At 35.7% G+C, this 22,345-nt stretch overlaps 3 protein-coding genes across 4 annotated transcripts; 1 reads left to right on the forward strand and 2 right to left on the reverse strand.

Annotated features, from left to right (window-relative positions):
* Nucleotides 1–478: 478 nt before the first annotated feature.
* Nucleotides 479–2,295, reverse strand: LOC127096913 (uncharacterized). Its single transcript, XM_051035444.1, has 3 exons — nucleotides 1,734–2,295; nucleotides 1,491–1,658; nucleotides 479–847 (listed from the first exon to the last, which is right to left on the reverse strand). The coding sequence occupies exons 1-3, from the start codon at nucleotides 2,211–2,213 to the stop codon at nucleotides 641–643; spliced, it is 855 nt and encodes a 284-aa protein (XP_050891401.1). The 5' UTR covers nucleotides 2,214–2,295; the 3' UTR covers nucleotides 479–640.
* A 2,656-nt stretch (nucleotides 2,296–4,951) lies between these two features.
* On the forward strand, nucleotides 4,952–6,814 carry LOC127096915 (peptidyl-prolyl cis-trans isomerase, chloroplastic). The gene is made up of 7 exons (XM_051035448.1): nucleotides 4,952–5,261; nucleotides 5,385–5,528; nucleotides 5,622–5,763; nucleotides 5,853–5,941; nucleotides 6,047–6,101; nucleotides 6,185–6,270; nucleotides 6,411–6,814. The coding sequence occupies exons 1-7, from the start codon at nucleotides 5,193–5,195 to the stop codon at nucleotides 6,567–6,569; spliced, it is 744 nt and encodes a 247-aa protein (XP_050891405.1). The 5' UTR covers nucleotides 4,952–5,192; the 3' UTR covers nucleotides 6,570–6,814.
* LOC127096914 (uncharacterized protein C24B11.05) lies at nucleotides 6,396–8,769 on the reverse strand. 2 transcript variants are annotated; one of them, XM_051035446.1, is made up of 8 exons: nucleotides 8,698–8,769; nucleotides 8,275–8,341; nucleotides 8,086–8,151; nucleotides 7,895–7,992; nucleotides 7,685–7,810; nucleotides 7,394–7,585; nucleotides 7,229–7,294; nucleotides 6,396–7,120 (listed from the first exon to the last, which is right to left on the reverse strand). In XM_051035446.1, the coding sequence occupies exons 2-8, from the start codon at nucleotides 8,321–8,323 to the stop codon at nucleotides 6,968–6,970; spliced, it is 750 nt and encodes a 249-aa protein (XP_050891403.1). In that variant the 5' UTR covers nucleotides 8,324–8,341; nucleotides 8,698–8,769; the 3' UTR covers nucleotides 6,396–6,967. The 2 variants fall into 2 exon arrangements, with proteins under 2 accessions (XP_050891403.1, XP_050891402.1); XM_051035445.1 differs by lacking the exon at nucleotides 8,698–8,769 and having other exon boundaries at nucleotides 8,275–8,347.
* Between the last annotated feature and the right edge of the window lie 13,576 nt (nucleotides 8,770–22,345).

Consider the following 22,345-nt stretch of genomic DNA (forward strand, 5'->3'; position numbering starts at 1 on the left):
ATTAATTTGTGTATACATAAAAGGTATCGAAATCACAGATTTTGTTATTTGTCTCTATGTTTGACATGTTCCTATTACTAGAGGTAACATCGATATCCTTGAGAAATTCAGTGAGAGACTCAAGTATGTGTTTGATGTGAGTGATATATGCAAACATCTCAAAAAATATTAATTGCACTAAATTCTCAATGTAAAAAATATTAATACTAGGTTATAACTAAAATATTTTAGTATTCTTATTTACTAGTATATAAATCCACCCCAATCAAAGTAACAACAACCATCATTCATCTATGAGTGCTGCATTCCTAAGTCAATCTTTTCATTGGGTGTGGTTATCATTGTTGGTCAACCAAACATTTCCAACTTCATGGATACCTGTGTTACAGACCTTTGCACTTGCATAGCTTAAATTCTACATTCAGCAGTATTTGGAACTGTTGCCAGTAGCAGAAAATAACAACTGGCACTTTATAAGTGGAGTATAAAGGGTTCAAAATAAATATCAAAGTGTGGTCAGTCCAGAACTTGAACATAATTTAGGAACAGAATATGGCCAACCTTGAAAACTTTACAATGTGAGAATTGACGCAATGAATTTGACTTGTATTCATTTTTTCTATGATAATATTTACATAACTCATCCGAATTGATTTACATCCAGAGTTCTATCAGTAGCTTTCTGAGCTTCGCCCCTTATGGATATAAGGTTCTTTTTTATCTCTTTACAAAGTCTACCCTCTATGAGCCGAACTGGCAACCACAACTTCGGCTTAACGTCAACAATGTATGTAAGTGTCGTGCTAATCTCCCGTATTGGAGACTCATCACTTCCACTGCTGAAAAGCTGCAAAACCGCCGCTCTAGGAAGTTAGAACTATCTTTGTGTCAAATTTTCTTTGAATTTATGGTTTCAAAATATCACAAACTTAGGATCTTCAAAACTAAGTCGACGAACATGTATTGAAAATTGAGGAAGTTTTCAAGCCAAAAGCAAGCAAGATTCCCTTTTGTCAATATTGGTCAATAGTTTAAATTACTAGTACAAAATTTGAGTTTCCAAGATATGATGGACATCATTCCTAGTTGGTCACAAAGACACTAGCCACTACGCATTCAAAAGATTATGTCAATTTTCGAAACTTAGACCATGTTTGATTTAACAAACAGTTTTCCTAGTTTTCTACTATAGTCAGATTTTTTTTTCCCTATTTTTGCTTTTAACTATAAAAGTTACACATTTTTTCATGTTTTCCAAGACCAGCATAGGAAGTAGTGAAAATAATGGAAAACTGGTTTTATGATTTTACTATACAAAATTTTGAAAATAGAAAAACAAATAAAATGAAGGTATCAATTTTAAAGAAAAAAGAAAAAAGTTTTCTCAAACCAATTCAGTTCTAAATATTCAACATTTGAAAAATACAAGTGAAGTAGGAAAGTAACTAGTATGATTTTAATGCTGGATCCAAAGGAGTTGTAACAAGAACCTGTGAAATAGACCATTTTCCTTCAAAGAGTTGAAAATCCCCTTCAATCATCTTGAAGTCTATGTCACGCTTCATACCAGATGGAAGAGTCTCCAAGTCTTTCTCGAAACAATCTATAACTCCTTTAGCATCAAATTTTAGCCCAAATGCCAAGTTCTGCTCTCCAATCTGTCGAGGTGATGACCGGTCAGAAAGAAAAAAAGTGTTTCAAAAACCAAATTGATGAAGCAGAGAGGAAACTACCTGCAAAAGTCTAGCAAAATTGGGAGCTTTTTGGATCAATTTACTAAGAGCAAGGCCAGGAATAAAATCCGCCAACCTCTCATAATCAGTCAAGATACTCCAAACGGAATCAAGTGAAGCGTGGATTGAAATCCTCGACTCGATTCTGCGTGAGTTCTTCTCAAGCTTGGTCACCTCTATGAAAACTCCGTCCTCAACCAAGGAGTCCGGCTCTTGAGCTTGGGTATCCGCCGTGAGCAAGGAATTCTCAGAATCGTCGTCGTCGGCATCGTCGTCCAGAGTGATTGGGTTGTTGGATTTGGAAGCTGGGTAGAAGAATGGAGTGGTTTTAGAGTTGAAGGAGCATGGTGTGGTGGAAAGGGTTTTGTTGTAATGAAAAGGATGAGGGTGTAAAAGAGTGGAGGAATGGGTAATGGAAATGGGAGTGGGTGATGGTGTAGGGAATAGGAATGCTTCTGTGGAGACTGGAATCGCGCGCATGGTTCTATTCTCTTCTCTTTTCTTTTCTTTTCTTCATTTTGGTATATATTCTCGTCTCTTATTTATCTCTATTTCACATCATACACTAACTTGTAATTGTCGCCCACAGTTTATTATATTCTCCCATTCATTTTTACTACTAGTAACATTTTTTTGTTGGATTATCTTAAGGAGGAAATTACCACTATTGAAGTGAAAACTTGTTACTACTTTCACCATTTCAAAATAATGTGTTTAAGGTTTTTTTTTAATGAGAATAATATTTATTTTGAAATAATTTTTTTTTTAAACGGATGAAATAACAACTTTGTAAAGGATTTTTTTTTGTCAAAGTTATATTATTTTTAGACGAACAGATTATCTACGACCGGCATTTTTGAAATTTCAACCATTTATTTATTTTTCATAAACAGTTAAAATCAATTGCTAGAAATTTGAATGATACAACAAATAAAATTAAAATAAATTGTTAGGAATTTGAATGGTACAGATGCTAATGTGACTCTTTTGCTTGACCAAAGACAATTGATTTTGACCTCCATGTGTTAATATCATCTAAACGTGTCGGGTGAGAATATATATAGTAAGAAAACATGTTAAGAGGGTATGAATAAACTAAAAGAAACTTCAATTGATTTTTCAAAAATAAAATATTATAGATTTTTTAAAATTGTACGTAGAAGATTTTAAAACGAAAATATAAAGATTATAATTTTATAAGAACTTGATCACGGTAACACTAGATCAATTCACAATGAGTGTTTATAACGGTTTCTCAGAATTTAATCACTATAAAAGCTCGATTAGACATCAATTATAATAAAACATAACCTTATCATAAACGATAAATTACGCTAAGAATTGAAAACATAAGCATGCAATATCCTACGAAAATTAAATGTAAGAGTAAGAGATAGAGAGTATGCTGAGATTTATAGTGCTTCGACGTTCGTCATCGCTTTGCCTACTACACTCTTCAATGGTTTTTCAATGGAACCTGTTTTATTCCTTTTGATTTTGACAAATATTGCAAGAGTTCATACAATCACTAATCCACAATAATGCTGAGAAAAATAAATCTACTATCTGAATCTTGACTTGTATACAACATAATGTCAAACTCTTCTACATAATTTTTACTCGATTCACGCTTCTTGAATCTTCTAGCTTCATGAATCAACTTCAAGCCTTTCGTGTGTAGAAATCACCCATTGATCATACTGATTCTTTGAGCTATGAACTGTCTAAATATTTGAGAAGAACTCCACATTATCTGTAGTCTTCCACACAATCACTACCAAGGTAATCTGGAGAGAAGAACCACCTTCTTTTCACAGGAATTTGTTAGCACCAATGACAATAATCTCAATCTTACAAACTACCTAAAATATCAATCATATCTTCAAGAACGATTAGTTTCAAAATGACGTCTCCCTCAATCAATTATAGATCTCATGATCAAGATCTGAAATCAAACTAGAGATTGGAGATGCAAGAATTTTTTTTAACTTTCAAAAAGAGAGAATGTTGATTTCACAAAATCACAATGCAAAAATGTTGGAAAGTTGTGTCCATTTGTGAAAATAGTTTTTGGAAATGAGCTGACAAAAGTATTTTATATGGGTTTAGAATAAGCGCAAGAATGAATGAGAAATTTTAGTTAGATTCAAATCAAGAACATTTCATGATTTGAGTGAAATGAGTAAGTGAAGTGGAACAAGAAAGCAAAATTATTTTTACCCATTTCTCAGCTGATTCGAATAAAAAACAAAGTATGATTCGAGTCAATAAATCCGTGATTTGATCTAGTGTAAATACTGATTTAAATCAATTTAAACAGAGTCAAAAGAAAAAGATGAAAAAATTGTATGATTCAAATCAGATGTAAAAGTCTGTTTCGAATAAGTTTAAGTAGAAGTGACCCAGATCATTTTGATTTGAATCAAATGTAAAGTCTATTTCGAATCGTAAAGTTGCTTGATTCGAATCAAGTTAAAAGTCTTATTCGAATTAGAGTGTTTGAAATTTTTTTGGTTTGTGTATGTCCAATTTTATTTGAGTCAAGATATGTACAATGATTCGATTCATGCACACAAAATCTCAATTTTTTATAATTTTCAAAATACTTAGAGAGTTTTTTTTCTATCCAACTTGAACCAATGACACATATGGTTCTTATTCTACCGACTGATACAATCGACTAAAAGCATCATGATCAAGTTCAAATATAATCATTGATAGTTTCAAATTCACCAAAAATTAAACATAAAATCCGGAATAGAAAATAAAATAAAAAAACTTTAAACAAAATCCTCAAAATTCATAACTCAAAATCAAAATCGTTAGAAATTGAAACAGATCAAATATTTGAGATTTCTAAATAAATAATATATTTTATTTTATTTTATGAAAATGATTGAAAGTATTTAATTAGTTAGTGGCTAATACTTCTTATTAATAATTAAAAGATAAATATTTGAGATTTCTAAATAAATAATATTTTTTCTTTTTTTATTTTATAAAAATATTTAATTTGTGGTTAATATCGAGGAGCTAATATTTTTTATTAATAATTGAAAGTATTTTAATTATTAGTGAATTTTTGTAACTTTAATGACACTGCAACATTAAAAACATCTGGTGAAAAAAAAAGAAAAAATATGATAAAAAAAAATTAAAACTGATTTTTTTAAATTTTAAAAATAATATAGGAAACCAAAATTGCATTTAACCGGTCATTTATTTAAAATATATTAAGAAAACATTTATCTGGTGGAAAAAAGAAAGACAAAATCAATTTATCCTATAAGATAGCACATTGCGGTTGTGTTGTGTGCTTTAAGGTTTCAGCTAAAGTGAGTGAAGTGAAAGGATAAACCTGAGTGTGAAGTAGATTGGGTGTGAGATCCAGAAAGTGTTGTGCCATATTTCCCACCTAAAAGACTCATTTTTCTTCTTCAATCAACTTGCTATCCATCCATGGCATCTTCATTCTCAACTCAGCTGGTGCAGAGTCAGAACCTACTCCCTCGCTTTCATGCTGTCCAGGTTACTATTTTTTCCATGCTCATTTTATCTTCCATGCCTCAACAGAATGTGTTACTAAAAGTTTTTTTTTATCACTCTATTATTAATGGGAAATTTTTGTTGTTAATTTTGTTTCATGTTTAGGGAAAGCCACATGTAGTTTGTAGCATTGGATACAGTAAATTGTCATCAAGATATCATTATGCACCAAGGCTTTCTGTTTCACAACAATCTAAAGCCAAATCAATCACTTCTCGGAGAATAACATGTGCTAGTGCTCAGGGAGATGTAAGTGTTTCATCCAAAATTCAGAAATAATTACTAGTAGTTGCTTTAATTGAAAAAATATGTGATTCACAACATTGGTTCTGTTACTTTTAGGTTGCAGAGCTGCAAGCCAAAGTGACAAGCAAATGTTTCTTTGATGTAGAAATCGGAGGCGAATCGGCTGGAAGGATTGTAATTGGTCTATTTGGAGAGGCTGTTCCCAAAACAGTTGAGAATTTCAAAACTTTGTGTACAGGTAAACAATCAAAAGCTGTATGAGATTCGCCGTGGAATGTGTTATGTGACATATTGTGTTATTTATCGAGTTGAATAATGTTTGTGCAGGAGGGAAAGGATATGGTTACCAAGGAAGCTACTTCCATCGTATAATACAGAATTTCATGATTCAGGGAGGCGACTTCACCGAAGGAAATGTGAGTACTGTTTGTTGTATTTTGTTAGTATGCTCGCATGAACATAAATGAAGCCGCGCACTTCAATGGATGTGCATGATGCTAATATGTTTTAATTGGATGCAGGGAACTGGTGGAGTCAGTATCTATGGTTCTAAATTTGAAGATGAGAATTTTGATTGTATGTATCTTTTCGTGCTTCATCGTTAATATTGAAATTTAAATTACTTATTAGTAATCGGTATTCAAAGTTTTTCCTTGTAGTGAAGCATGTTGGTCCTGGAGTTTTGAGCATGGCGAATGCCGGTCCTAATACCAATGGCAGTCAGTTTTTTATTTGCACTGTGCCGGTGAGATACACGTGCCCATTTTTTATCACTTTAAGAAATAGCACGCACACACATACACACTAACATTGTTTGAAGATTGTTTAAGTTCGTTTAGATTTAGGTTTCGATACTAAGTATTTGCTGTGATTTTCATGATGTAGACTCCATGGTTAGACAACCGCCATGTTGTGTTTGGACATGTCATTGAAGGACTGGATATTGTGAAGAAACTCGAATCACAGGAGACAAGCAAGCTAGACAATAGTCCCAAGAAACAGTGCAAAATTGCCAAGTCTGGAGAACTGCCTCTAGATGGTTGATCTTTACTCCAAAGTGCTGCACATTCTTCTGACTGTCGAGTGCAATTCAGTTTTGGAGGGTGTTTGGGCGAGGGAGTTGTTCAGTTCATGTTTTTGAATTGTCATTGCTCTCTGCCGCAGTTAAAATTTTATGTTACTGAAAGGGCATTTGGTGAATAATTTTGTAATACTAGATTTGTACCAAAATCCTTGAACAGTAATTGTCGTTTTCTATAATAAATTTATGCTCAGAACTTTGCGTTTTATAGTCTCGCATCCGTTTTGTGATGCCATTTGCAAGATTCATACATTTAAGCACCACTGTGCTGTGGAGACAGTTGCAACATTATTGTAATTTAGATAGACAAAATTCTTGATTTGCCTGATAAGCTTACTAAAATATCCTATCGAAGCGAAACCTATGCATGGACTGTAGCTTCGACTGCAAGTGATTGGATTATTTGCTGTTGGTTGCCTTCTTCAACCTCCCATATTTCAGGTAACGCTTCTCTGATATTATGAATGCTGTTGAGAGCATGGTCTGCACCGGGCACTAAATCTGAACGACCGACCTGCCATCAATATGTTGTTACTTATTCGCTTGCATTGCATATGATAACATACTATGGAGTTATTAATTACTTAGATTTTTTCGCAGATAGAAAATTATAGTATCTTACAATCACAGTGTGAAATCCAGCTACTTTTCCACTTGCAACATTTCTAACACTGTCATCAAAGAAAATCTGCAGAAGATATAAGAGAAGAGAACTATCATGCATTGATTCCAAGAGTTTTCAAGCCTAGGCACAAAAATATACACAAGTAATTAGTATTAGTCTTACCGTTTTCTTTGGATCCACTTTCGCGATTCTAATAGCAGCCTCAAAGGCTTCAACAGAAGGTTTGCAGAGGATTTGTCGGCAAGAATTGAGAGGATTAAGCGTTTCAAAGCATATGATGCCCTCAAAGCAGTCTTCCAAGCCAAGCCTGCTGAGAACTTCAATCGCATGCGCGTGATCTGCGTTGGTGAATATCTGCAAATAATATTGAGTAGTTGAATAATAATATCATGTAATGCTCTTCAGTGAACAAAAACAAACTGATATGGAAAATTGAAGTTTTTCGTGACGTACTATTTTACGCTGAGGCATGGAAAGAAGAAGGTTCCTTAACACTAAATCTTGCTTTAGTTTCTCGTATGGTAATCTCCCGTGCACGTAAGCATGAAACTCATCGTTGTCAAACTCGTAGCCGAGGGCCTGATGTTAAGAAATTAAGACCAATGCTTACGAAAAAGAAGAAATAAAGATGAGAAAACTGTGGTTAATGTCAAATCTACGTACCTTCATTCCTGCCATAGTTGTTCCATGTTCGAGATACAAATCCAGACACATCTTTGATACTTTACTTTCTTCAATATGCAAGTGTTCTAACATATAATCTGCAAACAAGATTTATTATAACTATAGTACTTCTATCACATTACATGTACATATGAAATAATCTAAGATAAATTATTTATGTATGTATGTACCTATAATATTCTTGCGACATGCCAAATTGATCCCTAAGCTCAATGGATATAGAGTGTCATCCATATCTGTTGTTACCAACATGTAGAACCAAAATCAATACTACTAGTCCATTTATTTCTGAAAATCTAAACAACAAAGAAGAAAATGACAATTTAAATTTATAAAACAAGCATGAGTGTGCATCGTACCGAAAAGCAAGCACTCGAATTTGACTCCAGCAATCCTGCAACTACTCATCTTGAATGAACTTTGAATCTGCATAAAAATTTCAGTCACAGGCACCAAAATCTCAAGTTCAAGAGTACTTGTTGCAGTAGTAGCTTAATAGTAGGTAACACTAACAGGCACCATATTTGATGTTTCATGAACATAACAGAAAAGTTTTAAATAGAAAAGCTAGTAAAACAAACCTAATACAGTAGTTTCAAAGCAAGACTAGCAAAATCTAAGCCATCAACACACCAGATTTGACCATAAGAAAGACATACTTGATCACAAACATTGTCCATGAATTATGGACCATATAATAAAATAATATAAAAACTGTATGCATGTTATTAACAATAATAACAAATCCTAAGTGAATGGAGAAAAACTAAACGAAACATTACCTGGACCTTAAGGTATGGTGTTTTAATTGTAACTCCTATGAAGCATGAATTGGTTGTAGCAAACAAAATTCTATTTATACTATACGTGTGTATGATGAATTTGAGGGAGGACCCACCACTAAGCCGAATGTGCGAGCTGACACAATTTCTGAGGTGTTGAGCATCCTTATTTTACAATTTTTATATACTTCAGCATCTCACTAAGTCATTTTCCTTACCATAATTGATCTTTTTTTTAATCTCACGTTTTATGCGAGTCACTAGTTAGGTACATTGATTTTCTTTTTTATTGAAATGTTCTGGGTTGTCACAATGTCCACGAAAAAGGCTCCATAATAACTGTCAAAGAAAGGCGCGCTGAACAAGTAAATTTTTATTATTGTTGAGGATATATAATTAACTTTTCATAGTATTTTTTATTATTGAATCTAATCGTACAACAACACTAAATCACACATTGACAGTTTTAACAAGTTTTAACAGTTCATACTATATAAATACATTTCACTCAACCACTCATTTGGCTGAAAGTCCTCAATCCACAACACCTATCACTCCATCATTTATTTGGGAAAACTTTAAATTGCATTTTAGACAATTATTTTGGATTAACTAAAATAATCTCATATTGTTTAAATCTTGTGATTAAGGCTAATTATATACACCCCCGTTCAGCTCAATCCAAAGAGACATTTTTTACAGAACAAAATCGTGAAGATCCTCACGAGAGACAATATCTTACCAGAATAAAAGAAATATTAGTATTTTATGAATATAAGTTTATGGTCCATGTTGCATGTGGTGCATGCAGCGTCCCATGTGCCACCAAATCCCATGTGCCACCAAATAAGATTGGATCAAAGGATGGGAGCAGTTTATGTTGCTTTGGAACCATTCTACCAAAGAAAGGAAGGCATATTCTAGAGATTGAATTGTGAAGATGAGGTTTATGCTTTAACTGTAATGGAATATACAACTATATAGCATCATTGATATGATCATAATAAAGCATATGATTTATTGAAATGGTTGTTATTTGATGTTCTTTTGGTCCAGATCAGATGCCACCACCCCTGTTACTAGTTGAAGCCGAATCATCGCCACTACTGTTTTTTTTCATATTAACGAGATCAATAAAAGTGGTGAGTAGAAAATGTTGGGAAATTGTACCAAAAAAGAAGAAGATAATGTTACCAAAGAAGTAAACTAGGAAATAAAATATTTTTATTTATTTATGCTTACTAGAAAATAAAAGTACCCAAAAACAACAAAAATAATGGTTAAAGTTTCGCGCATATATATATATATATATATATATATATATATATATATATATATATATATATATATATATATATATATATATATATATATATATATTTCAAAAAATTGTTTTAATTTTATATACAACAATAGACAAGAGAAATTTTAAATAAATAATTGTGCCTTATTTTCTAAAATATTAATAATATTAAAGAATATATTTTAATTATTTTTAAAAACTTATTATTCTTAATCATCATTTCATTTTCTAATGAATTACTGTCAGAATTTCACATGTATTATTAAAGAATTAAAAAAATATTATCATAACTAAATGGATCCTATGCATTCTCTTAAGCTATGTTCAAAGTCAAGGCAGGAAAATAATTGTGTGTCCGGGTGAATAAATTTATTTGACACACTATAAAATATAATATGTGAATTTAAAATGTGTTATTTAATTATAAAATAACAATAATCACATAATTTTAATTGTATTAAATAATTATATAAAAACAAAAAAAATTGTGAAACAAAGAAAATAAAATAAATTTTTTGATATTTAAAAATAAAGATTTTGTCTCTCAAATAAAGACAATTGTTACTTAAAATAAATATTGTATTGATAATGATCCATAAAATTGGACATATTATTATCGTATTTATGTGGTAATTCTAATTCTCTATCATTATTATCTATCAATCATATAAGAATTTGTTGGAAATCCACCACAATCTATGGAGAATTTCAATCAATCTTGATGAATAAGATTGTTATCACCCACACAATAACAATGAAAAGAGAAGAACAATTTAGAAAGAAAATAAAGAACGATGAAGGAGAAGAAGAATATTCTGCAGAGTTTCTCTCTATCCACAATCTGTGGAAAACTTCTTACTCACTTTACAACTGCAAAATTCTGTGAATACAATGTTATGAATATAACATTCACTTTATTACAAGAATAAGGGTTACTCCCTCTATTTATAGATTTAGATTAGCTTGTACCCCAAATCAAAGTCCAAAGCTATAAAAGCCCAAAATAGTTAACACTGCTAAAAATAGGCCTAAGTCGAAATCCTGTGTGAAGCAACATGCTTCGACACTTCGACACACTAATACAACTCAAGACACTAGGTGATTCGACATTTCCTTGCTTCTGTCGAGCAACCTGCTTCGACACAAGGAATTACAATTCAACACACCATTTAATTCATTATGTCTAAGCTATCTACATTCATCATAACTCTTAGTCTTCTGAACACTTTGACCTGCACTCCCTTTATTAGGGGTGTTCGCGGTGCGGTTTGGACGGTTTTGACGATAAAAATCATCCGAACCGCAAGAGAAAAAAGCATGCGGTTCGGTTGGCTTTTAGAAATAAAACCAAACCAAACCAATGCGGTTTGGATTGGTTCGGTTGGTTCGGTTTTTTACAATATTTTTATTGAGCCATACATACACCTATAGAGAATAACATAACTTTGTATTTAGTCATTCATACATTACTAAATAACATCAAAACTTATCATATTTAGACAAAAACTTCGCATTCAATATACACAAAATTAGATTAGACAAAAATGGAATAAAAAACATAAATATAAATATATATATATATATATATATATATATATATATATATATATATATATATATATATATATATATATATATATATATATATATATATATATATATATATATATATATATATATATAATAGTAGAATAAAATAATATCAAATACATTATAATAAAACATAAAAAACATATGAGAGGAGACATTAGAGAAGATGAAAAAAAGAACATAAGAGATGCGGGATTGAGAAGAAATGTGCTATAAAAATGTAATTGGAAGAGAAAATAGTAACATAAAAGATAAAAAAGAAAGAACATAAGAGAGGAAATATTATAGTAGAAAAGGCGAAATGTACATAGTAAAGAAGATGAGAAGAATGTGCGATACTACTAGGAGAGATTTAAGAAGGTTGAAATTGAAACCCTAAGTGTGAGTAAGAGAAAATCATTTTTAATTGTAAGGTTAAGGCATACTAAGTTTGAGTTTTGGATTGGATATGGGATAATTGAAGTTTGAGTTGTAACATAATGCAGTTTGGTTTGGTTTAGTTCGGTTTGAAAAATAAAAACCGCAAACCAAACCAAACCGTGCGGTTTTGATAGAGAATGACCCAAACGCATCCGAACCAAATGCGGTTTTTTGCGGTTTTGGTTTGGTTTGGTTTGGTTTACGGTTTTCTATTGGGTTGGTTTGGTTTTGAACACCCCTACCCTTTATCATGATGTATGCAATCTAATTCTCAGTTCTGCAGTGTTTCATATTCATCTTCCCATCTGCTACCTGCTCTCGAAGACAATGGAACTTCATTTCGATGTGCTTGCTTCGACCATGTGCTATCAGATTCTTCGCCAGATTGATAGCTGGCATGTTGTCGATCTTCATGGTAATTGCTCCATGACTCTTCGATGTTATCTTTTCGACCAAATTCACCATCCACGTTGCTTGACATGCACAAAGGGAAGAAAATATGTATTCTGATTCGTACGACGATAATGTCACTACTGACTCCTTTCTCGAACTTCAAGCAACTGGTGCACCATCTAGCATAAACACATAGCCAGATGTGGATTTTCGATCCTCAGAATCACTACACCAACTTGAGTCGGGTTATCCCACTAGTTTGAATTATTTTCCTTCATCAGCTGAAGGAAACAAAATGACATAGCCGAGAGTTCCTTTCAGATACCTTAGTATCCTCTTCGGCGCTACTAGATGTGATACCTTTGGCTTCTGCATGAATCTACTCACCATATCTATAATGTATGATAAGTCAGGCCTTGTGTGACAAAGGCATCGAAGTAACCCAATAAGTCTTCTATATTGGGTTGGGTCGACATCATCTGAATATGAATCTTTCGACAATTGTAATTTGGGCTCAGCTGGAGTCGAAGTTGGGTTGCAATCTTGCATCTCAAATCTCTTGAGTATTTCGCCTGCATACCTTCTTTGATGCATCATCAAACCTCTATCACTCTTTTAGAATTTGATGCCAAGAAAATATGAAATGTCACCCAGATCTGACATTTCGAATTCCTTGTTGAGATCACCTTTGAAGTATTCGATCTCCTTCTTGCAACTATCTGTTATCAACAAATCATTGACATAGAGACATAGTATAAGCAATTCACTCTTGCTTCTTCTTACATATACTCCATATTCAGTTGTGCACTTCATAAATTCCTCCTCCCTTAGAAAGCCATATATCTTCTTATTCCAAGCTCTTGGAGCTTGTTTAAGTCTGTACAGGGCTTTATGCAGCATGTACACATTTCTTTCTTCGCCTTGTTTCACAAACCCAACTGGTTGTGCAACATAAACTTCTTCTTCTAAGGGGCCATTCAGGAATGCACATTTCACATCCATCTGACACATCTTCCAGATTTTCATGTTTGTTAGACCAACAACCAACATGACTGTTTCGGTCCTAGCAACCGGTGCAAAAACTTCATCGAAGTCGATTCCTTCTTTCTGAAGAAATCCTTTCGCCACAAGTCTCGCCTTGTGTTAAGTCACGTCTCCTTTGGGATTTAACTTCACCTTGTATACCCACTTCACATCGATTGCCTTCTTGTCTTGGGGCAATTCGATAAGTGAACAAGTGTTGTTGACTTCAATTGACTTCAGTTCTTCATTCATTGCTTTCATCCACTTCAAATCTTTCAATGTCTCAGTTGCATTGACTGGTTCGACATCTGCATAGAATGCATAGTGTACCAACTCACCTTCTTCATTGACCATATCATCTAATGTAATCACACATTCTTGCAACCTTGCAGGCATGTGTCTTGTTCTTTGAGGTCTACTTAGGCTTGCTTCACCTATGACTTCTTGTCGAACTTCTCTTTCGATTTCCCTAGCTGGTTCATCATATAAGATTCTTACTGAATCCTTTTTAACCTTCTCGGTCCAATCTCATTCCTTAAGCTCATCTATGATCACGTCCTTGCTGATCACCACTTTCTTATTCACTGGGTCGAACAACTTGTATCCTCCAGTCGAATGATATCCTATCAAGATCATCTAACTCAACTTGTCATTAAGTTTTCTTCTCAACTGATTTGGCACATGTCTATGTGCTATAGATCCAAACACCTTCAGATGACTCAAGCTAGGCTCAACACCAGACTAACATTCTTCTGACGTGATTCCTTCTAGCTTCTTTGTCGGACATCTGTTCAGGATATATGTTGCAGTCGACACAACTTCTCCCCATAATTCTTTGGATAGATGCTTGCCTTTCAACATACTTCTAACCATATTCATGATGGTTCTATTCTTCCTTTCTGTGACTCCATTATGTTGTGGAGTGTAGGGAGGCACCACCTCATGCACAATCCCTTCTTTTATACATAATGCATCGAAGTATTTCGACACATATTCTCCACCACCATCAGTCCTCAGAATCTTGATCTTTCGACTGCTCTGTCTTTTGACCATAGATTTAAACTTGGCAAATATCTCGATCACTTCACTTTTCATCTTGATCAGGTAAGACCACAATTTTTGACTAAAATCATCTATGAATGTAACAAAGTATTTGTTACCTCCAATCAAATCCACCTGGATAGGACCACATACATCAGAGTATATGACTTTAAGATTTGCCTTCGACCTGCTTCATGTATCCTTACTGAAATTGTTCTTATGCTGCTTCGCCTGCACACATTCTTCACACACTTCGTTTGGAATGTTGATTTTTGGTAATCCTGAAGCCATATTTCTTCTCTTTAAATCTCTAATGTCTTTGAAACTGAGATGATGATAACGCGAAAATGTGTCGTATATTTGGCTTCATATGCACTGCTTTTTACTTGGTTAACACCTATTATCACATAATATTTTATGTTTATTTCAGGTATTTATCGAATAAGAGATGTATAGGCAAGCAAAGTGGAAAATAGAAAAAAGGAAAGAAAAAGAGAAGAAAATGGAAGAAAATAGAAAGCATGGCGCTCACCACACCAAGTGGACATATGGCGCCCACCACTTGGATGTGTGACGCATGCCACATGACCTAAAGTAAGTGGTGGCGCCCGCCACGAAGCTAGGAAGTGGTGGCGCCCATCCCACAAAAGGTGGTGCCCGCCACGGAGACCATATTAGGGTTGTGGCAGTCGCCATCTGTGAAGACATGACTTCTCAAATGTTTTGATGACGACAAACTTCTCTACAAGTCTAAAATTGATTAACAAAAAGGATTGATCAAGATTCAAGCTCATGAAGGAAGTTTTCAACTAAATGATCAAGTCTCGATGAAACTCGTGAAGATTCGTATTTCAAATGAATAGGTATAACACTTGACCTCTAGATGATTATACAAGTGTTTAAAACATGTCTCATTCATGCCATAATCATTGGAAGTAATTTTATGCATCAAAGAAATCATAACACTTCATTTTTTAAGCTATTTTTCAAATCTGGGATGAAGTAATCGATTATCCATTTTAAGGTAATCGATTACTCTGTGAAAAATTCAAATATTTTTGCACGTTGGAGGTAAGTAACCGATTACCCATATTAAGGTAATCGATTACCACTGAACCAGAGGCAAAAATCAGTGCATCTCTTCATGGAAACTTTTCTATTTTCTTTACCATGAACCATGGCATCCTTTGGGTAATTGTATCCATTTGAGGAGGTGTTTAGACAACATATATACATCATTTTTTCAGATTTCAAATTCACCTCCTTGCAAAAATTTCAAATCAATTACTCACATTCTTTCAAACATTTTTTAAGTGTTCTTCCAAATTTTCTTAAGAGTGAGACCTTGCATAAACCTTCTTTTTAAGCATCATAGTTTCATTCCATACAAAGAACACTTGTATAATTACTGTGAGAATTAAGTGTTACAAAGGAGAAGATCAATTGATAAATTGATATACTTCAAATTTTCAACTATTTCATCTTCTACAAAAATTCAGAATTGTATATATTGATTACAACTTATTTTTAGGATTGTTAAGAATAAGTTTATAAGGTTTTATCCTTGTTATCCGGTGTGTGGATGCAAGAGGTCCTTTTGCGAGAATTTGAGTCTCGATTGGACTTTAAACATTGTAAATCCAAGAGGATTGTTCTTGGTGTGTTAGAATTAGATAGAAAGGCCTTAAGGTGTCTTGTCTAGGAATCTAACATTATAGTGAATTCTCTTTCGTGTTGAAAGGGGGGTGGAGTACTCTCGATCTGTGACGGGAACCACTATACATCGTGGTTGTAGGTGTTTAATTGGCTGCATTGTATGGTAAAACACTAGCTGGATTCTAATGTCTTGACTGATGTCATGACATGATGTGGAGGTGTTTGTGTGACTGCATTGTAGGTTAGAATATCTAGATGTACTCTGATGTCTTGACTGATGTCATGACATACTTGAGTAGTTTATTGCAGGATTAGCTAATGCAGGATGTATTGAATGTCCAATTGGATGTTGTGACATTCATCCCTGTCAGCAGATACTGAGGAATAGAACAGTTGGTGCTCTGTTAGAACTCAGTATTTATTTTCAGTCTGGTTATCAAGGAAATACCAGACCTGGCATAAGGCCTACTGTCTGAATGTCAAACTAGATGTTATGACATTCATCATTGACAGCATATACTGAAAAATAGACATAGTGGTGTTCTGCTACACTTCAGTATGTTTCTCAGTCTGTTCTTCAAGAGGATAACAAAACTGACTTAAGGCTAAATGTGTAAATGTCAAATTGGATGCTTTGACATTTATTAATGTAAGCTGTTACTGTAGAATGGGCAGATTGGTCCTGTACAGTTCAGCAAATTTTGTACAGTCTGTTTTCAGGAAAAACAGACTTAGCATATGGTCCTTGATGTCAAGCTGAATGTTGTGACATTCATTCCTGACAGCATATGCTAAATTGTAGGTTATTTAGTTTTTCTGTTTCGGCATTTTTCTCAGGCTATTCTTCAGGGATTCAACAGCTGAGAGAAAATCCAGGAAACCAACAACCAAGCTACATTTAATGAACCTAACAAATAGCCTATTTGTTAGTAACCTAGATGTGGAATTTAGGGGAACTCGCGTGACCTTAAATTCAGGAGAATACAAGTACAAGGCCCAAGTGCTGCAATATAAAAGGAAGTCATTCCTTCATTCAGAACTGGGGATTTTGAGGCGTGAAGATTTAGTGTGTCCATCATACTTCACTGCTGTATTTTTGTGAGTCTTGTATTAGACATATCTTGTAAGCCAAGCTATTATCACGTAGATGATTGCATTGGTATAGGGTGTTCATTGAGTTGTAAGTGTTGTGTCACTCTAAGCTTTTAAGCGTGAGTGCTGTGTATCTTGATTAAAGTTGTTAAGCACAATCAAGAGTTGTTTGAAGTGTGACTTCATAATTGTCTTTAATATTGATTAAAGGTAGTAATCACTGAGGTGATTGAGGGGGAGTGAGTAGGAACTCTGATCTTAGTGTAAGATTGAAATTGCATTGGGTAGGGATTAAGTGAAGAGTTCTAAACGGGGGAGTTTAGATTTGAATTAATACTACTAATAGTGGATTTCCTCCCTGGCTTGGTAGCCCCCAGACGTAGGTCATGTTGGACTGAACTGGGTAAACAATTACTTGTGTTATTTACTGCACTTACTTTTAAGTTCTGCATAATTCTTGTCTGTGCAGAATTGGATGTCATAACAACCAGTGTGACATCGAAAGTCTGATAACTAGAATTTCAATTGGTATCAGAGCAGGCACCCTGCCTGTTAATTTCTGGGTGAGATCTAGGGAAGTTACTTTCTAGTACCATGGACAAGGATATAGGACACTCAAATAGATCACCCATGCTGGATGGTTCTAACTATGATGACTGGAAGCCTCATATGATAGCCTTCTTAAGGTCTCTAGATAGCAAAGTCTGGAGAGCTGTCAACAAAGGATGGGAACATCCAACGAAGACAGGTGAAGATGGAGTCAGTGTGCAAATTCCTGAAGAAGAGTGGGACAAGGAGCAAGAGGCATTAGCCCTTGGAAATTCTAAGGCCTTGAATGCATTGTTCAATGGAATCAGTAAGAACATCTTCAGGCTGGTGCACCACTGTGAGCTGGCTAAGGAAGTTTGGGATACCCTCAAGATAACTCATGAAGGTACCTCAAAGGTGAAGATGTCCAAACTTCAGATGCTGACCACCAAGTTTGAAAATCTGAGGATGAAAGAGGATGAGACTATTCATAACTTTCACATGAATATTCTTGAGATTGCAAACACCTCTGATGGCTTAGGTGAGAAAATGGCTGAAGAGAAACTTGTAAGAAAGATTCTCAGGTCATTACCTAAGAGATTTGCCATGAAGGTCACTGCAATAGAAGAGGCTCAAGATATATGCAACATGAAGGTGGATGAGCTCATTGGTTCTCTCCAAACCTTTGAAATGGGCTTGTGTGAGAATGTTGAAAAGAAGAACAAAAGCATAGCATTTGTATCAAATACTGAAGAGAATTCAGAAGAAGGAAACATTGGGGGAAATGAAAGCATTTCAGAAGCCCTAGCCATGCTTGGAAGACAGTTCAACAAGTTCATAAAGAAGGTTGATCAACAGGGTAGACCTAATGTCAAGAACTCTTCATATGACATCAGTAGAAAGTCAAAATATGAAGAAAAGGTCACTCATGGCAAGGGAATCCAGTGCCATGGATGTGAAGGTTATGGTCATATTAAAGCTGAATGCCCTACCTTCCTCAAGATGCAACAGAAAGGGCTAGCTGCCACCTGGTCTGAAGAAGACTCTGAGAGTGAATCTGAAGGAGAATCTGCTAAACATGTCACTGCTCTGACCAGTGTCTGTGCCTCAGAGGATAACTCAAGCGGGGATGAGCTTACCTTGGATGAACTTGCTGCTTCATATAAAGAGTTATGTGTTAAAAGTGCAGAAGTATGTATCCAAGGAGAAAAGCAGAAGAAACTCATCAAAGAGCTGGAAGCTGAGAAACAGAAGCAGCTGAAAGTCATAGATGGTCTGAATGGTGAGATATCTTTGCTGACAGCTAAGCTAGAACAAATGACAAAATCCATCAGAATGTTGAACAAAGGAACTGACACCTTGGAAGAGATTCTAAAGGTAGGACAGAAGTCAGGAACCATGTCTAGTGTAGGTTTTGCTAAGAAGTCTCCAGCTGAACTCAAAAGAGCTAAGGCTGAAGTTCAGAAATTCAAGCAGAAGTCACAACCGATGTCTCAACATCAGAGAACCAGAATGAGTAACCATCAGAAGAAGAAATTTCAGAGATGGAGATGTCATTACTGTGGTAGATTTGGTCACATAAAACCCTTCTGCTACAGGCTGCATGGTTATCCCAACCAGAATACTCAAGTCAGACCTAAGCAGAAGGCGTCTAAGCTTAATGCCCCCATTAAGAAACAAAAATGGGCTGATAATCAGACATCACATGTCAGACCTAAGCAGCAGGCATCTAAGCTTAATCGCTCCCTTGAGAATCAACAATGTGTTGCCAAACTAGCTCACACATCTCCAAGGGCACCTACTAGACAAGACTGGTACTTTGATAGTGGCTGCTCAAGACATATGACTGGAATGAGCAACCTATTGGTGGATCTACAACCCCATGCCACCAAGTATGTGACATTTGGTGATGGATCTAAAGGAGAAGTCAAGGGTGTTGGTAAGCTGGATTGCCCTGGAGTTCCAAAACTGAGTAATGTGCTGTTAGTAAGAGGACTAATTGCTAATATCATCAACATAAGCCACCTATGTGACCAAGGATTTAATGTGAAATGCACTAGGGGAGGTTGTGTGGTGTTGAATGGTTGCAATCAGGAAGTAATGAGAGGAGCCAGATCCAAAGATAATTGTTATCTATGGATATCCAAAGACTCAATCTTCTCCTCCAAGCGTCCCTTAGCCAAAGGAGAGCTGGAAGGGAAGCTGGAACATGGAAAACTTGGACAACTTCATTTAAAAGGAATGAAGAAGATCATATCCAAGGAAGCAATCCCAAATCTGCTTGTGAAAAGAAAGGCAGACTGTGGAAAATGTCTGATTGAAAGCTGTGAGTCATTGTCTTTTATTGGTCATCATACAAATGGTGCAGTAGCAAGGAATAAACAGATGTGTGGACCATTGTCCATTGCAGAAGCTAAGTACCTAGCTTCTGGTAGCAGGGGTTCATCATTGGTATGTATGAACCTGATGCAGATTGAGTACAATGTCACTCAGAATGTCATGACATTGAACGCTACTCTGGTTGACAAAGTTAGGGGCAAAGAGGGAATGTGTGCCTTTGAGAAATTATAGCAACTAAGAATGTTAGTTAGCTACTGTTTAGTAAGGCAACTTATTAAATAATTAATAATGCACTCTGAGTGGTCAACAAATAATAGACATTACTCGTGCAAAAAGCGTTTACTATTCCATCGCTTCAATTCTCAGTCTTGCAAACTTTCTTCCAAAGAAACGGTTCAACTCTCCTCCGAGACGTTCATCATGTCGCACCAATCCGGCTCAACCTCCTACACGACCATGTCTAATTCCCCCAGCACTGAGTCTTGCAACCCTAACCGGGAGGATCCTGTTGCTGACGCTGCAATTTCGTCCCATGCAAGAAGACCTAAGGAAATGGTATCCGGATTTTCCTCAGAAATCGCTCTTGATGAACAAACAAAGGAAGGCTCGAGGTATGTGCATAACTCCATTGCAACTATTGTCACTCAGATACTATCTGGTAATCGGAATGTTCCTGGGGTTTCTGTTCCCTTGAACACTATCATACCTGATATTGTTGCATGTCAAGATAACGCAGTAGTGTTAAGAAAGAATGTATCTGACAAGGTTGAGCAACTTGAGGCTCATGAGGGGTCAAAGATTGACAAACCCTCAGGCAATGTGAGGGGTGAGAAGGTCGGTGTCACTCAAAATGTCAGTGACAACCCTAATGTTGACACTGTGAATCTGGAAGAGCTCTCTGACAATGAACTGTTGACCTCAGTTGTTCCTAGCATAGCCAAAAGGGTTAGGACTAGGAGAGAGAAGAAGACTGTGGTGCAGAGGTCCCCAACTAGGGAGGTTGATGTGACAACTTCTCCCAAGCAACAGGTGACACAGAGTCCCCTCAAAAGGAAAGGACATGGACCTGGAAAATCTTGGAGCAAGGAGGTGCCCAAGAAAATGAAGACCAAGGCTGTTGTGGTGTAGTCTGATTCAGATGTCCCTTGTGATGTCACAACATCTCTGTCTAAGAAGAAGCCAACCACTAGCAAGCTGGCTGCTAGTGTCCCAGAGGTACCTATTGACAATGTGTCATTTCATTTTGCCTCTAGTGTGAACAGGTGGAAGTATGTCTATCACAAGAGGCTGGCCTTGGAGAGAGAACTAGCTCAGAATGCCTTGGAGTGTAAGGAGATTGTGGACCTTATTAAAGAGGCAGGACTAATGAAAAATGTGTCTCAACTCCCAAAGTGCTATGAGACCTTGGTGAAGGAGTTCATTGTCAATGTGTCTGAGGAATGTGCAGATGGGAAGTCCAGAGAATTCAGAAAGGTCTATGTGCGTGGCAAGTGTGTGACCTTCTCTCCCTCAGTAATCAATCTGTATTTGGGAAGAGCTGATGTAGTGCAACCAGAGCTTGAAGTAACTGACAACAGAATCTGTCAAGTCATCACTGTAAATCAAGTTCGGAAGTAGCCTTTTAAAGGGAAGCTGGTGTCCAGCCAACTCAGTGTGAAGTATGCCATGCTACACAAAGTTGGAGCTGCCAACTGGGTGCCCACAAATCACAAGTCAACTGTGTCTGTGATGCTTGGAAAGTTCATCTATGCTGTTGGAACCAAGGCAAAGTTTGACTATGGTACCTACATCTTTGATCAGACCATGAAACATGCTGGGAGTTTCAGTGTGAAGGGGCCTATAGCATTTCCTTCCCTCATATGTGGCGTTGTGCTGAATCAATTCCCAAACATCTTGACTGACAATGACTTTGTGAAAAGAAGAGAGAGTCCATTGGCCTTCAACTACAAACTGTTTCTGGGTAAGCATGTCCCTGACATTGTCATGACATCAGGAGAAACATCCAATGTTGGCAACCAACCAGATAAAGTTGTTGTCATTGTTGTGCTCAGAGAGACGTGCAAAGAGCTGGAGGTTAGGAAGCTCGCCTTGGAAAAGCTGATTTTTCAATTGGAGATGTCTGCTGAGGATACAGATGGAGCTGCAAGGCAAAGCTCTGAGGGTGATGAGGAGGCCAGTTCTGATGAGGAGGCTGATGATGAGGCTGAGGAATAAATCATTTTATGTAATTCTGTCTTGTGTGTGTAATTCTGTTTATGTTAA

Source organism: Lathyrus oleraceus, chromosome 6 (genome assembly GCF_024323335.1).
Source record: "Lathyrus oleraceus cultivar Zhongwan6 chromosome 6, CAAS_Psat_ZW6_1.0, whole genome shotgun sequence".
Taxonomy (NCBI): Eukaryota; Viridiplantae; Streptophyta; class Magnoliopsida; order Fabales; family Fabaceae; genus Lathyrus; species Lathyrus oleraceus.

Excerpts from the sequence above, each read along its gene's own strand:
- LOC127096913 (XM_051035444.1), bottom strand. The coding sequence starts at position 2,213 with ATGCGCGCGATTCCAGTCTCCACAGAAGCATTCCTATTCCCTACACCA. Across the intron at positions 1,659-1,733 it reads ATTTTGCTAGACTTTTGCAG|ATTGGAGAGCAGAACTTGGC; the intron begins GTAGTTTCCTCT and ends TCACCTCGACAG. Across the intron at positions 848-1,490 it reads GAAAATGGTCTATTTCACAG|CTTTTCAGCAGTGGAAGTGA; the intron begins GTTCTTGTTACA and ends GCGGTTTTGCAG.
- LOC127096915 (XM_051035448.1), top strand. The coding sequence starts at position 5,193 with ATGGCATCTTCATTCTCAACTCAGCTGGTGCAGAGTCAGAACCTACTC. Across the intron at positions 5,764-5,852 it reads TTTCAAAACTTTGTGTACAG|GAGGGAAAGGATATGGTTAC; the intron begins GTAAACAATCAA and ends ATGTTTGTGCAG. Across the intron at positions 6,102-6,184 it reads TGAAGATGAGAATTTTGATT|TGAAGCATGTTGGTCCTGGA; the intron begins GTATGTATCTTT and ends TTTTCCTTGTAG.
- LOC127096914 (XM_051035445.1), bottom strand. The coding sequence starts at position 8,347 with ATGCAGATTCAAAGTTCATTCAAGATGAGTAGTTGCAGGATTGCTGGA. Across the intron at positions 7,811-7,894 it reads CAACTATGGCAGGAATGAAG|GCCCTCGGCTACGAGTTTGA; the intron begins GTACGTAGATTT and ends TCTTAACATCAG. Across the intron at positions 7,295-7,393 it reads AAGTGGATCCAAAGAAAACG|ATTTTCTTTGATGACAGTGT; the intron begins GTAAGACTAATA and ends TATCTTCTGCAG.